The following is a 15970-nucleotide window of genomic DNA, read 5'->3' on the forward strand; positions in this document are numbered from 1 at the left end:
AGTCTTGCCTAAAAACACAGCCATGAATAAAGAATGGTACCAGAATGTCCTCCAAGATCAACTTCTCCTAACCGTCCAAGAGCAGTTTGGCGATCAACAATGTCTTTTCTAGCATGATGGAGCACCTTGCCATAAAGCAAAGGTGATAACTAAATGGCTCAGGGAACAAAACAGAGATTTTGGGTCCATGGCCTGGAAACTCCCCAGATCTTAATCCCATTGAGAACTTGTGGTCAATCATCAAGAGACGGGTGGACAAACAAAAACCTACAAATTCTGACAAAATGCAAGCATTGATTGTGCAAGAATGGACTGCTATCAGTCAGGATTTGGTCCAGAAGTTGATTGAGAGCATGCCAGGGAGAATTGCAGAGGTCCTGAAGAAGAAGGGTCAACACTGCAAATATTGACTTGCTGTATTAACTCATTCTAACTGTCAATATAAGCTTTTGTTACTCATAATATGATTGCAATTATATTTCTGTATGTGATAAAAACATCTGACAAACACACAGAAAAACCAGAGGGCAGCAGATCATGTGAAAATATAATATTTCTGTCATTCTCAAAACTTTTGGCCATGATAAAGATTTTTTTATTTTATTTTTTAATGCATCTATGTAAATCTTGCAATTTAAAGTTCTATTAATAATGTTTGGTTTATATTACATTGAATTTATTTAATATAATTAAAAAATATAGTTTAACACGATTATATGTATATTCAGTTACTGAATTGTGATGTTGGTACGGTATCTTAGAATTTAGGGCCCCACTCGAAATCTTCCATTTTGCCTAAAACCAGCCCTGGACTAAACAACACTAGTAGAGTAAACTACACTACATGGACTGCCTATTCAATTCAGAATAAAATATAAATTTATCACTCTCCTCCCCAAGGCTCTTCATAATGCTGCACCTCCCTACATTTCCTCCCTCATCTCAGTCCATAGCCCAACCCATGCTCTCTGTTCAGTCAATGAACTGAGACTAGCATCCTCTATTATCAGAACTTCCTTCTCCTGTATCTAAGACTTGAGCTGCACCACTACTCTGGAATGCTCTACCCCGGAAAATCAGATTAACTTCCAATTTGTACAGTTTAAAGCGCAAACTAAGGACACATCTCTTCAGACAGGCCTATCACAATTCCTAATGTAAACCCTTCCACAGTTAGAATCCCTATAACAAACCCTCTACTGTTTATGCTTCCAAATAGCTTTATTTGTGTATGCATACCATGTAGACCTATGTCTAACTTAGATTTTAGAGATCTTTTAGAGGTCATTGATAGAAAGCTGAGCTTGTCTGTGCAGGTTGTGAAATGTCTAGACGTGCTACACACAATTACAGTTCAGTCTGATGAAAGCACTGGAAGTGACAGGATGGCAAGTGCAGTACAGCGTAGGCTACAAAGAAATTTTAAAGAATGATGCTCCAGATCCCTCAAAAAAGGAAAAGAAAGCCTAAGGGTATGTTAGGTAGAATTTGCATTCCCCGTGTGAACATTCCGAACTGCTAGCTAATGAATGGGTCTAATCAGGAGGGAGTCTCGCGTCGTGGACGCTGCAGCTGAGTCAGCGAAAAGGGTAATCTTGCTGCTTTTTTCGCTTGACTTCAATGGGAGCCGATTTTGAGACTGATTCCGCGTCAAAATCCGCTGCCAAAAAAAAGTCTGTGTGAACAAGCCGTAAAGAAATCCATGAAAGTATTATTGCTGTATATGGTGATGATGCAGCTTCCTACTACCAAGAATAGATTTGACCTGTCAAAGCATCTCCAGAGGATGAAACATGAGACCACTATCATGATCCTGAGACTAAATAAGAGTCCATGCAATGAAAGCAAAAGGAGTCTCCAACTCCAGAGAAATTTTGTGTGAGGCAGAGAGCTGGAAAGGTCATGCCAATGTTTGTTGTTTTGTTTTTTTTGATGCAGAAGATGTTGTATTACTAGAATTCATGTCACACTAAACAATTACTGGAGACGCCTATTCTTCAACAATGAAGACATTACATTAGGCAAACAAAGAGAAATGCGGTGGGAAGTTGTTGATCAGTATGTTACTGCTTCACCACAATGTGCCAGATCATAAATATCAGAAATTGCAAGCTGTTATCAGGGAATGTGGCTTTATGGCTTCATAAAAGAAATTCTTACGTGGGCAACGATTTCCTGATCATAATGCAGTCAGAGGCGGTAACAGGGTTCCTGCATCAGCAAGAAGTCTTCTATTCTGAGGGCATCCAATCACTGGAGGCAAAGTGGAAGGGGGATCACATTGAAAAATAACTGTTTTCTCAAAAAATTGTGTTCTCTTATTTGGTTAGACAACTCATTGAACACCTTTCATAAAATCCATTAGATGTGGAAGGACTAAAAGCAGTTTTTAATCCCCTAACAAGGAAAAATGTCTTTTTTTAAAAAAAATTTTTTATTTTCCTTATTGCAGACTTTGAATTTATTCCTCAAATAAATATTGCGGGCCCTTAAAGGGGTATTCCCATGTACATAATTATTTTTAAATTTGTAGATAATTAAAAGTAAAACATTTTTACAAATATAAGTAATTTAAACATTTTACAGAGTTTTAAAGATTTTCTCTAAATATCTTGTTATATCTTGTCACAAGATGTTATCTCGATCAGTTGCCAGTGTATATGACCATAAATGTAGGAACTTTCTAAGGTCAGAAAATCAGCCATGATTTCTTTATTGTGGCCGGGAGATCTTCTGAACTACATGTAGTCCCTCCAAGGTACAAAAAACTGACCCAACACCTTAATCATATAAACACTTGGAAAAAGAAATGGTCAGAAAAACTAATGAACACATCAATAAGACACATCAATAATCTAAAAATATGAATTTATTAATAAAGTATAAAATCGCAGCGGCGTTTACGAGCGCTCCCATTGAAGTGAATGGGAAGTGTTCGGCAGCCCTGCTGTAACGCCGGCGTGTACGGCTCTCATACACGGCGGCGTTACGTAGTGTGCATGCACCCTAATACAGCAGGGCAGGATGAAAATAGCCAAAAAAAGACAGGACACAGAACAATCCAATGGGCATCAGTGATATATGGAATATTTCACAGAGATATATAAAATATCACAACTAGAGTACTAGCTCAGATATTACAAATTAAGATATTATAGCAATCATGTCAGGAGATCCAATATAAATATCCAGAGTAATATAAAGTGCAGAGCATGTCAATAATACAAAGGGATTAGTTAATCAGGGTCTGGATTCTACTCAAATATCCACAATAAATTAGATAGTAGATAGAGAGTGTGTGTGTGTGTGTGTGTGTGTGTGTGTGTGTGTGTGTGTGTGTATATATATTATGCTGGAGAAGAGAGGAAGCCTGGTTGCGGCGAAACGCGTTGGGGTGCATCCATCTATGTCTTTTTTATCTGTTTGGGCCCAGTGAATAAGCATCATGACTTCAGGTAAATCCATGTGATTTTATATGGACTTTTTCCGGTTGCTATATATACACTTTGCATTGTTTAATGTCTCTAGAGACGGATATAGGTATTTGATTGTGTCTGGGGACCCTTTCCACCTTACATCTATTTATTATCATTCAATTGACTATTTGGCTGATTTTTATTTTTTTTCTCTCTGCTCCAGCCTATATATACTATCTACTATCTAATTTATTGTGGATATTGGAGTAGAATCCAGACCCTGATTAACTAATCCCTTTATATTATTGACATGCTCTGCACTTTATATTACTCTGGATATTTATATTGGATCTCCTGACAAGATTGCTATAATATCTTAGTTTGTAATATTATCTGAGATACTACTCTAGTTGTGATATTTTATATATCTCTGTGATATATTCCATATATCATTGGTGCCCATTGGATTGTTCTGTATTACTCTGTGTCCTGTCTTTTTTTTTTTTTTTTTTGGGCTATTTTCATCCTGCCCTGCTGTATTATTATTATTATTATTATTATTATTATGATTTTATACTTTATTAATAAATTCATATTTTTATATTATTGATGTGTCTTATTGATGTGTTCATTATTTTTTTCGGGATATCTTCTGATACATGTAGTGCCCCTGTCTGATAACCCAGATACAATAAGAAAATCATAGCTGGTTCCTGACCAGTCCTAGACCATAGAAAGTTTCTGCATTAGTGGTTGTAACCATTGGCAACTGATCAAGATAAGACTGTCACCACTAAGAAAGTTAGAGAAACTTTGCAGAATTTTTAATTACTTATACTTGCAAAAATGTTTAACTTTTAATTCTCTATAAATATGATTATGTACAACTCTGCTGCCCTTTATGAAGATTTTAGTGATCTAAAGAATTTTACCGTTAAACCGGTAACATTTTATCCCTCTCTGCATTTCCTGCTTTCATAACATTTTAAATTTTATTTCAATGTACAGAAGTCTTTTTGATCAGGTTTTATCAATATGTGTGTATGTATATAGATGATAATTCATTATTTTGAGAGGTGAGGTGATCAAAAATCATGGATTCTGAGATCTTAATTATGTAAAATAACTTGGGGGGGGGGGGGGGGGGTTATATAATAAATAAAATTCATTGGTACCCCCTTCTATGCACACTGGCAACTGCACTTGCTCTGCACACTGGTTAAAGTGAGGCTGCAAGTATATGCAGGTCCTCTTTTAACAAATTTTTTTTTGCAAATTCGAGGTGGACTACAGGTATGATATTGGTCTAGGTTAAAATCAGACCAAGATTGTGCCTCTAGAGTTAACTATTTAAAGTGACTGCTCTTTTTTCAATCTCTCTGAAAGGATACTCCTCTGGGGAAACTATAATATACTTTGCTCAGACCCCAAGCAGTATATGTTGAAAACTGCTGTGGTGGTGGTGGTGTGTGTTGGAGGGCGGGTGGTTGAAGAAAGCTTACCACTTTCCACAAGGATAGTCAACTGTCACCATGTTACAGAACATAATACAGCAATAATCAACATATCTAAGCTATTAATTTCAATTTTGTAGATTTGGAGAAAATTAACAGTTGGTCAGTCGGTGCACTTGAGGCATATCTTCAGCTCCAGGAGTACTGTTGTTTCCACTGCTTGTGCTACTGACATATGCCTAAAATTCCACATCGAAGTCTAGGTTTATACACAAAATCAATGTAAAAATAATAGATCAAGTTCTACAAAGTTCATATATATTGTGACAAGATGACAGGCAGTGCTGGAATCGCACTATATCGCCGCCAGATTTTAAACTTATGTGGTCCAGTGCAGGTGGTCCTAGTGCGGGTCCTAGGCTCTTTACTGGGTTAAGAAAAGGCTGCGGGTCCTGCACTTCAAAGTAAATCCAGGGAGTGAGAGGCGTCTGGGTCTGTCCTGTTGCCCTGAGTCCAATGACACAATATCGTGCCTGTTGGTTTGTTCGTGTGGTTGTTAGTAAGCCACACATATAGTTAGCTTATCATTACTGGTTTTTGTTTTTGCCTGAAGTTAAGGCTGTATTTTATTTTGCTCATTTTGTGCCTGAATGAAGGCTTATTTATTTTCCTATTAGGTTTATTTAGGAAAAAAACTGTTTCTTGCATAATGTGTGTCCCTGTCTCTGACTGGTTTGGTCCGCACCACTGCTTCTACCGAGCTACCTTCCCCACAATACCAAAATCCTCAACATCAGCAAGAGCATGTATTCTCATTAAAACTGAAGCAGAAAACATGCAATACTGGGCTTCAATCCACAACTAAGCTGGATATATGTACTCCAGACTGCAAACACTTACAATGCTACCTTAATCTAATACAGAGCATACTGTGCATAAAAATACAATTTAAAGGGGTTGTCCATGAATATGGATTTTATATCCTATCCATTGAATAATTGATTGGTGGCACTGCGGCACCTGCACTATAAGCAATACAGGGCTGGAGCAGTTGCCTTCGTAGTGACCATGTTCCAGTAGGGCAGATTTGCTCTCACTGAAAGGGAACCTCACTGCTGCAAACCTATAAGTGGCAGCAGTGGTCACCTGGCACAAAAGGGACTTCACTGCAGATGTCAGCCTGCCGGTCAGTAAATGGAAGAATTGAGCTCCAGCTGTTGGAAATGAAAGACTGGGGAGAAGTGAGGGATACTTATAGAGTTTGTGTGTGTGGGGGTGTTTTTTTTTTTTTGTTTTTTTTTTTTTTAACCCAATGGCTGCACTATTAATTCATAAAGCTAGTATGGACATAAAAAATACTGATTGTCTGTCTGTCCCTTTTTTTTTTTTTTTTTTTTCCTTCATAGGAAAAATCAACAACCAGCTCTGTCGCACTGATTCTGTCTGTCGTAGTGGTACTTTTAGTTGCTATTGCTGCGGCTGTCATGATAATCAAGAAATACGTCTGTGGGGGGAGGTAAGAACATTAAAAAAAAAAAAGCTTCACTGTCAAGAATATAAATCTGTTAAAATTCAGATAAATGTATGTTCACACAAGATGAATGGGCGTAATTAGCAGTAAGTCAGGTTTTGCCATGTGAACAGGGCCTAATAGCTATACCAGTGGGTAAACATCTACCCCAAGATTCTGGCTACCTACTTGAGGGGAAACTATGAAGCTGACTTTCATTAATCTGTTCAGTGTAGAGTATGGTGAGTATGCACAGAGATCCCCTTAATGTTGACTATAAACAGTGCTATAATTTTAAGATAACTTTTCATGTTCTCCGATATCCGTAGTATTATATACTGCTAGAAAACCATATCTTGGGCACATACTGGCAAGGCTAGTAAGCTTTCTAGCGGTATCGCATACCGAAATGTCAGAGGACATGAAGAGTCCTGTTTAAATTTGACTATTTCTGGGATTTAGAGGTTGGTATCAGGCAGAGAAATGGGAAGGGAAAAGAAACACCACATTAAGACAGTAGTATAAGGTGAATACTAGACAACTTACAGCAGTGTCACATAGTTGGCTCTACACAGACATAATAACATTCATGGTGAAAGGGTAATGGCTAATATCAGACCCAGAGAGGCTGCATAATCGAGCAAAGGGTGCCATATACCTTCAAACAGACCATACGTTTCTGTACGAGTAGCCTCTAGCCTCTCATGTAGTATGATCAGATGAATTCTGTTCAGGCGTGCAGAGTGTGATATCCTGGGGAGATCAGTTATTAAGTACTGTAAAAATCCACCAGTATAGAGCGTAATAGTAGTTGAGTCGTCAACAATAAAGGAATAAATAGGGACATGGCATGGGATCTCCCCTAGGAAAAATAATAAACAAGGAAAAACTTAAAACTGAACAATATAACTGAAACAAAACCAAGCTACAAGCCCAAGAGATATTTATATAAGAGAGGCAGTCATATTGGGGAACAAACCCCATGAAATCTCAGGGCAACATTAAACCCTCGGGCATCATACTACTGGTAACGTAATGTAAAGAAAACATTAACATGATGAGTAAGAGGGAGTACATATGCTCACTATAAACATTCTATGCAGCATAGTCCAGATGTAATGGAGCCTAAAAAAAGAAGTGAAAAGTCCATTTGACTTGTCAAATTGAAGAGGTTCTCTGGAGTCTCATGGTCTGCCACTCTCTGGTTAGCTGGGGAGGATGCCGAGGCATAGCCTGATCACTGTACAGGATACCAGCCTTCTCAAGCACCTTTTTCCATTGATTTTTCACCAAGGATATGTTATGGGTAAATTAAAGTACAAGTATGAACCCTCATCTGTATTTAAGCTTTGCAGCCTGCAACGCAGAGGTGATCAGTTTGATAGCTCATCTCCCGGCAAGCGTAGCTTGGCTGAGGTTGACGTACAGATGTACTGTTCTAGGTAGGTTTGGTAAAGCATGGTTGTTACGAGCAGATGTAACTATCAGATCATGGGAGTCCTCATAATGAAGGATAAGAAACACAAACCTAGGAGTATCAGTATTTTGAAGGTGTCTCAATGCACGATTCATTCCACTAATGCACAAGCTGCTCTATATGAGTATTATGTAAATGATTTATGGATGTCTATGGGAGATGCTGGTATCTTCTGCATTTGTTTACTTGGTTCAACTTCCACACTATGTACCTCTCTCCCTCCCTCACATGCACCCCTCCCTGTCTCTGCTCTGTAGCCTAGGATCCACCTCTGCTGCACAGGTCACTGATGCTGCTTCTATACCTGCACAGTAGAGGTGGATTATCGGGTGCACAGAGCAGCGCTGGGTCTATAGTCTGTGCCGGCAGTCAGAAAACAGGGAGGAGCCATCCTGCAGGACGAAGCCTAAAAAGAAGATGGGTAAGTATGATGGAATAGATGGGGGTATGGGGGAGTAATAGTGACGTTCCGCTTCCAGAAGCAGATCATCACTGGATAACCAGCAAATGTCCCTGGGTAAATCTAAGTTTTGATAAATTAGGTTGTTTAGAAAGTAGGTGGGGGAAAGAGTGTGTTTAGATTAGTGTAGAGATTTAATTTTTTCCTGGACAACCCCTTTCGAGCCTAGATTGATTCCTCCTAAAAGGCATCAATCCTTTCATCCGTACAACACTCTAGGTCTGAAGTACACTGAGCAACATCTTGTAGTTGTTGTGTAACAGTGGCAAAGGCAGAGCTCAGCTCCATTTGAAATGTCTCCTGCATGCTCTTCAACAAGTCCACCGCGGTAATACTGAGGCCTGAAGGGCCTGTACTGGAGACTGCGTCACCTGAAGTGGTGGCGGTCCACAATAGAATGGGTCACATGCTGCTTGGTGACTTCATCTGCCATGAATAGAACTGGCAACGTACACTTTTCTGGCACATATGCCATAGTCTACAGTAGTATTGTTCCATAGGCTGGTCTCCATAGCAATATTAGGGTCTCTGCTGCCAAATCAACAGTACATCCTTTGGGATTGTGCCACATGGGAGGCATTTTGTCTCTGAAAATGGAAATAAAACTGTTCAGAACCCCTCACGTGCTGCGGTTATTTTTTTACCACTGCATCAGAGACAGTTAATCGCCTTAGATCAGCAATGCCTCTGGTCACTGGTATTGTTGCTGTGACTCTGCTGTATAAGGACCACTGGTGTAGAATCCGTATGGGCCAGTCCTTTAGAGAGTTTATGATGGTCTGTTAGTTGACAGACTACCTTTTATCTCCAATCCCAGGGGCTGCAGACTGGTGGCACATCCATGTATAGAGAGTTGAAAAGCCATACACTCATGTACGTCAGATGTTGGGAAGGGGGATTTATTTTTCCATTATTAATCTACAGCTGCTTTAAAAACTGAATAGGATTGAAAACTTTGAAAGTAATCTAGTTCAGTAAGTAATATTTCTGTCTTCCTCTAAGTCTATAGACTTTTTTTTTCTTTTCTTTCACAGGTTTCTTGTACATAGATACTCTGTTTTGAGACAGCATGCGGATACCAATTGTGATGAGCACTTGGATACCAACATTGGGGAACATGTCAGAAGAAGTGGCTACCACGATGACTCTGATGAGGTAAAAGGCAGTAACAGGCATTGTGTTGATCAATTGGTGAGCTCTAACAGTATTTGGAGGTGGAAAGACAGTTTCCCTTTTCTTAAAGGGTACCTGAGTTTTCATGAAAAATTGAAATGCATGCAGGATCTTGCTGGGCAGTGTTTTCTTTGACTATTTAAGCCTTCATACGTGATGTCCGATCAGTTTTTCTGGTGCTAATGTCCCCTTTTTGGCTGAAGTGCATTTTGCTTTGAGACTGTGGACCTGAACAATAAGGAGCAGTCTGCCCTCTCCCCTCTTTATTATAACTACTGTAGTTTGGTTTGTTTACATACAATTTTGCCAGGAGTAACGGTACAAGAGAAAACAAATTGAAAAGCCCAAATGACCATTGTATAAGAGACCCAGGAACACTGAAATGCAAATATAGAGCAGATAAACACTACATTCTAGCAACTAACTTGCAGGCATGACACAGGAAAAGAGCAATCTATCAGCACAGTCTGTAAAGTTGCTTGCTGTTTGTGAATAATATCACAAATGTAACCACACAAGCAGCCAGAAGTAAATACAAGAACATAGGGTGAGACCCAAGCACTGTCTTTACATCTAGTTTGTAGGGACATACTTTTCCTAGTAACAAATGATGCAAATGTAAATTTGCTAGATAGCAGACACGTGGTGGCAGGAACTTTTAGGCTGGGCTCTAAATGGGGTGCTGCTGGCATCTATGGAGGGGAAAAGGGTTCCTTGGGGTGCTTCTGACATTTAAGTGAGGCAGAGGTCCTTGGGGTACTGCTGCCATCTATAAAGGGGGCAGGGGTCCTTGAGATACTGCTGACATAAAGGGATCGGTCCAGAGGTCTTTTGGTGGCATCTGTCATCTAAGTGGGGTTCCTTAGAATAGGTCATCAGCACATCATCTGGTGGAAAACGCTGTGGCACTTCAAAGCACTACTTCCTGGGGCTGAGAAGAGGTCTCCTTTAACCAACCATTTGATCTGTAAGGATCCCAGGTGTCATGATAGGTCCTCAATATGTAAGTTCTGGAAAAGCCTTGTTTTTGTGTATTGGAAAAACTGAAAATTTTTTTGGTCACTGCACTTGTACATTGTATTGTATGTGTCACATATTTATACTCCCCCCTCCTATTCCCCTCTAGGATCTTTTGGAGTGATGCTGAAAAGTTATTGAAGGGTTGTACCATGTACAAGATTGTACTCCATTTTTCCTGAATGGATTTACTGTAGGATGACACTACTGTTAAAGTACAAATCAAGGATCCTCCATGTTCTATCCATTGTCGGGTAAACTGATGTCTGAAGTTGCATTCTACAAAACCATGACAGTAAACTACTGGAAACTGTGGAACTTGCTTGGGTGTTGAGGTTCTGGGAACTCCGAGACTTTAATATAGTTTTTTGTTGTTTTTTTCCAACATCCTTCTGGAACGGTGATTTGGTTGATAAGAAAAACGTGTCTAGCTAATGAGTAGTATCCAGCAGCTTTATTCCAGCATATTGAATGCACTAACTTTTGACTCAGGTCACATAAAAGCCTTTTATTCTCTGTACAAAGCTGAACTGTTCTGAATATATGGTAGAGCATCAGTCCATGATCACCTCCCTCTTCATATGTTGGGGAGGGGGTTATCTTTTTCTTCTTGTTCTATTTGTATTTTCTTTGTTGTAACTGGAGAGTGGGCTCTGCAATTCAGTGTGAATATAGGGATGCAATATTAACCCTTTACGGAGCAGAAATTTTGCTCTGTACAAGTACGTTACTTAAGAAAATGTGTGAATAAGCAGAACAGCTGACTTTTTTTCTAGTTTTACTTTTTAGATTATGATGTGCTGGTTACAATTCCTGAGAGGGCTAAAGATTAATAAATATAAAACTAAATTTTGTTAAATCGATTTAAAACCTCAATATATGACTGTTATAAATTCACAAATATAAAGAAGGTGGAATCTATGCTGAACCTATAGCAAAAAGTCCCCTATTGCAGTAACATATCTTGATTACTAATTGAGAGCAACATATAAAACTTTTATTAAAATTCTTATAAAAAATATGCTGATGATTCAAATGAAAAACGTGTATAGTAAATAGGGTGTAGACTAAAATTGGCTATAATATAATATAAAATCATTCTTTTCTAGGTACCTTATGCATGCCTCTATCGCTATGATATATATATATATATATATATATATATATATATATATATATATATATATATATATATATTGAGCACTTACTAATATTTGTAGCACTCACTTTTTTTTGATTGATTTAATAAAATTTAGTTTTATATTGATTCATCTTTAGCCATTCAGGAATTCTTTGAGAATTGAATTGATCTATAGGATTTATGTGCTGGTTAGACTTTTATTGTCATACTACTTTGCCACAGTAACCACAATGGCAGGCAATGTAAGGGCAGGAGCTTTACAACTACATCGGTTATTTTAAAGGGGTTTTCCAAGATTTCTTTGTTTGGCTCCTTTCCCATGCACCAACGCGCCACTCATTCTGACACGTGTCAGAGTGAGGTGCTTCAAAACAGATCCCATTGACTTCAATGGGTGCTGTCTTACGCGCGTATCACACTGAAAGCAATAGGTAAAAAAAAAAAAAAAAAAAAAAAAAGCCTCCCATTGAGTTCAATGGGTAGCGCGCGTAAGCCGGCACCCATTGAAGTCAAGGGAATCTGTTTTGAAGCTCTCACTCTGACACGTGTTTACGTGTCAGAATGAGCAGCGCGTTACTCCATGGGAACGGAGCCTTTGTTTGTTTTTAGTTTGTGGGTCTGACAGCTGGCCCTATAAACTGCAAGACCTTCTTCCAGACCCTGTGCTATATAGTTCATGAAGCCAGAAGCAAAGGGCTCCATACATTTATTTCAGTGGAAAGTGAGCAGCAGTAACCTGGATTTGCCACTACAAAATGTAAAGTATTCGGCTTTCAGGTCAGTACACTGTATAGTGCCGGGTCTAACTGCAACATCGAACAGCATATTGGTGATCTAAGCTATATCTACAACTACCCTAATATGTGTGACTAATATATATGCTGTAGAAATAAGTTAAACTGGTATAAATTTAACTTTCACACTTTTTGACCAGTATTTAAAGAATATTTCTAAAACTGCATTTTTAAATGTTTTACATGAATTTGGGTAGCACACTGTGACTTACTATAAAATATTTGATGTTTTGTCATGAATCCCCTGTGAACATTGCATCCAAACCATTTGTTGCCCATTGAATCCAACAGATAAAAGCCTTATATCGGTGTGTGCAAAACATATGGCTCAGATTCTGTGTATACTCAGCTTGAATAAGGTTTCTTCTCTCCATCTTGGTGTGGGATATATATATTTGTTGATAAAGAGAGTGATATCTTAAGGCTTTATCCTGTGTATTAAGTACAAAGAAACCATATTTATAATTTAATTTACTTTTACTTTCAAGCGTATAAATATGAGAATTAAGGTTCTAACAAAAATGTTTCAATGTAAATTGTACACTAAAATTTTTCTATTTTATTATAAAGCATCTGTTCTTTTAGTTGTCTTTATCTACTGAGCTTTAAAATGGAGGGAAGGACTACATATAATAGGTGTTGGTGGTGAACATCATAAAGGCAATGAACAAACTATTTTAGAGATTTCGAAAAAACTCGGAAAGACTTTTTCTATTTTGGTCTCCTACTACAGTACTTTGAGGTTTCCCTATAAATGAGAAATCATCTTTATGGTCCTCTGCTTAAGTGAAGCTCTTCCTTTAAAAATGAGCATGCCTTTCCTTGTGTACTTCATCGGCTGTGCAGACTAGTTATAAACTTAAGTCATGAAAAGGGATCAATAATAAAAAAAAAAAAAATTAAATCCTCCTTGTTGGCTCCTGTTTTAAATGTGTGGTGTAAAAAGCTTCAGTTTTAATACAATAACTGCATGTTAATGTCTGTTCTGAATAAACCTGGGACTTACTTAATTCTTAATTTCTCCTGAAGTATTCCAGCTGCTCATTCCCTCTCACTTCACATTAGCTCTTCATCAGGATTTTGATGAATAACAGAGAAAAAAAAAGTCCAAAGGAAGTAATGCCTTTTTAAGGTACTGATATAAGTAGCTTACGAGATGTCACAGACTTAGGGAGCCTTCACACGGAGTAAGGCCGGGCTCAATGTGTGCTTATTTTTACTGGCGTAGAGATACAAGGGTAGCGTTTACGCTGCGTTTTTTTTACTATGAGCGTATACACGGCGTTTACGGCCACGTTTTTTTGCTCGCGTAAACGTTTACCTGTAAATGCCGCGTATACGCTCATAGTAAAAAAAAAAAAAAAAGCTGCGTAAACACTACCCTCACATTTCTACGCCAGTAAAAAATAAGCACACATTGAGCCCGGCCTTACTCCGTGTGAAGGCTCCCTTATTCATTTATTTCAGAGTTTTTTTGGTTTTAATCCATGAACCCAATCGTGCACCCCCCACTTCTGTATTGTTTGAGTGCGGAATCTCTTAGCGTGCATTCATACTAAGTATACACGCGTATCACATTGAAACCAATAGGGAAAAAAACAGCCCATTCACTTCAATGGGGAGCGCTCGTATGCCGGCTCCCATTGAAATGAATGGGATCTGCTTTGTACGCGCTGATTCTGAACTTGCTTTACGTACAGAATCAGCCCAGCGTATACTTAGTGTAAATGCATCCTTACACTGAGATTGCAGCATTGAAAGGAGTTGGTTATCAGTATCTGATCAGTGGGGGTTAAACACCTGGACCCCACACCGATCAACTGATCCTACTTCTAAAAGCCGTATACAGTGCATATGGCCAAATGCTGCGATGCTGTTATTCAAGTGAATGGAAGCAGAGCTGCAATGCACAGTTCTGTAGTGGTTACATCTGGGCCTTGCAGCTCTTCTGCCATTCACTTGAATAGGAGAAGGGCTCCTTCTAGCCATACACGCTCTTATACAGCTTTTAGCAGCATGATTAGCTGATTGATGCTGGATTTGGGTGGCCCCCCATTTACCACATACTGATGACTAGGGCAAGGCCTTTAATCATAAAATAACCAAGACCATTAATTCAATTCATGTGAACTTGCTCAAATTGATTATTTCAATTATTTTGGTTCATGCCATCCTGCCTTACATTGGCTAAAAGATATGTCACTAATGTTAAACTGCCCAAAAATAGGATTGCTTATATAAGTAACTGAAACCAAAACTCAGTGGCATGGCATGTAAAAGGGAGTGTCCTAAAATAATTGTTGGAGTCTTGAGCCACCCATCTTTAAAAATGGCCTCACACCACCAAACTCCAATTGTTTGCATCCCTCAATAGGTGCCCCTCCGCTGATGGTTGACTTTAGAATTTTTTTTTTTCTCTAGCCCCTACCATTCCTGAGCAATTTTTTAATGCTGTTAGTTTCAGCACCCAACATGTTAATAAGGCTCTCATATGTCAGGTGGGCTGTCCTGGGGGAAGACTGCAGCACTTATTAAAGGTGGTGAAAGCTACTCTTCTAACACAGACACAATGGATAGTTTTGTATTGGGAGATATGAATTGCTAGATCTCTCCGAGTAATATAATATCGTTGTCTATATAAAGTTGTTTATACAATTAGTGCACTTTTAATGTATGTAAATATGTGTTTATGCAATATTATGGTTTTGAAAATGCCTTGCCTTTACCAACATAGACACTTAGTACCATTTTAGAGTTAATATTCTTACCTAAAATACTGCTCTAATATTTTCCTTTGATTTTTGGTTGTCTATAGTAATGTTTAATGGGGTCAATTTATAATATTGGAGACGAATAAAATAATGTTACTGCTATAACAGACTAGTTAAAATAATCATGTGTTGTCCTTTCATTACATCAATCCATAAGCTCAGTCTTTGTTGAAATTGTGTATTATAAGGGTCCATTCACACAGAGTAAACGCGCGCTCGTTTTGGCAAAATACACGTGTAAAAAATGTCATTGAAGTCAATGGGAGTCTTATTTTTACACGTGTATTTTGCCAAAATGAGAGCACGTTTACTCCGTGTGAATGGACCCTAAGAAGGGAGAATGCTGGAAGTTAAGACTTGATCAATTATGCTGGAATTGTGGCTATGAGAGCACTAGCAGCAACAACAACAGCATTGTGGGTCGCTATTATTACTTCTCTACTTGAAAGCAGCAAGACATGCTAGAATTGCTAAAAAGCTATGGCTTTGGCCGACTTTTTCTTGAGGAGCCTCAGAATAATGGGACTGATCTGCAGCGTGTCTCGTGCTGTGGTGCCGCACCCGAATCAGATGTGGAATCCATGACTAGGTATGTTTTCAGCATCCTGCTTCAATTTCTTCCTCCTATTGAATACAATGGGAAGCAGATTCAGGGTGTAATTTGGCACTGGTTTTGAGGCAGAATCTGCTTTTAAATTCTGCTCCTAATTACGCCATGTGAACATAACCTTAAAGGGGCTCTATCAGCAAAATCATG

At 38.6% G+C, this 15970-nt stretch overlaps 1 protein-coding gene across 2 annotated transcripts in view; it reads left to right on the forward strand.

The window, feature by feature from the left end:
* The window catches only part of SORT1 (sortilin 1), a 64538-nt gene extending 52889 nt beyond the window's left edge, over positions 1-11649 (forward strand). For both annotated transcript variants that reach the window (XM_075264273.1, XM_075264274.1), the window contains exons 18-20: positions 6277-6386; positions 9352-9472; positions 10617-11649. In XM_075264273.1, the coding sequence (XP_075120374.1) occupies positions 6277-6386; positions 9352-9472; positions 10617-10631 (246 nt within the window). In that variant the 3' untranslated portion in view covers positions 10632-11649. The remainder of the gene's footprint in view (positions 1-6276; positions 6387-9351; positions 9473-10616) is intronic.
* The last annotated feature ends 4321 nt before the right edge of the window (positions 11650-15970 follow it).

This window comes from Leptodactylus fuscus, chromosome 2 (genome assembly GCF_031893055.1).
Source record: "Leptodactylus fuscus isolate aLepFus1 chromosome 2, aLepFus1.hap2, whole genome shotgun sequence".
Classification (NCBI taxonomy): domain Eukaryota; kingdom Metazoa; phylum Chordata; class Amphibia; order Anura; family Leptodactylidae; genus Leptodactylus; species Leptodactylus fuscus.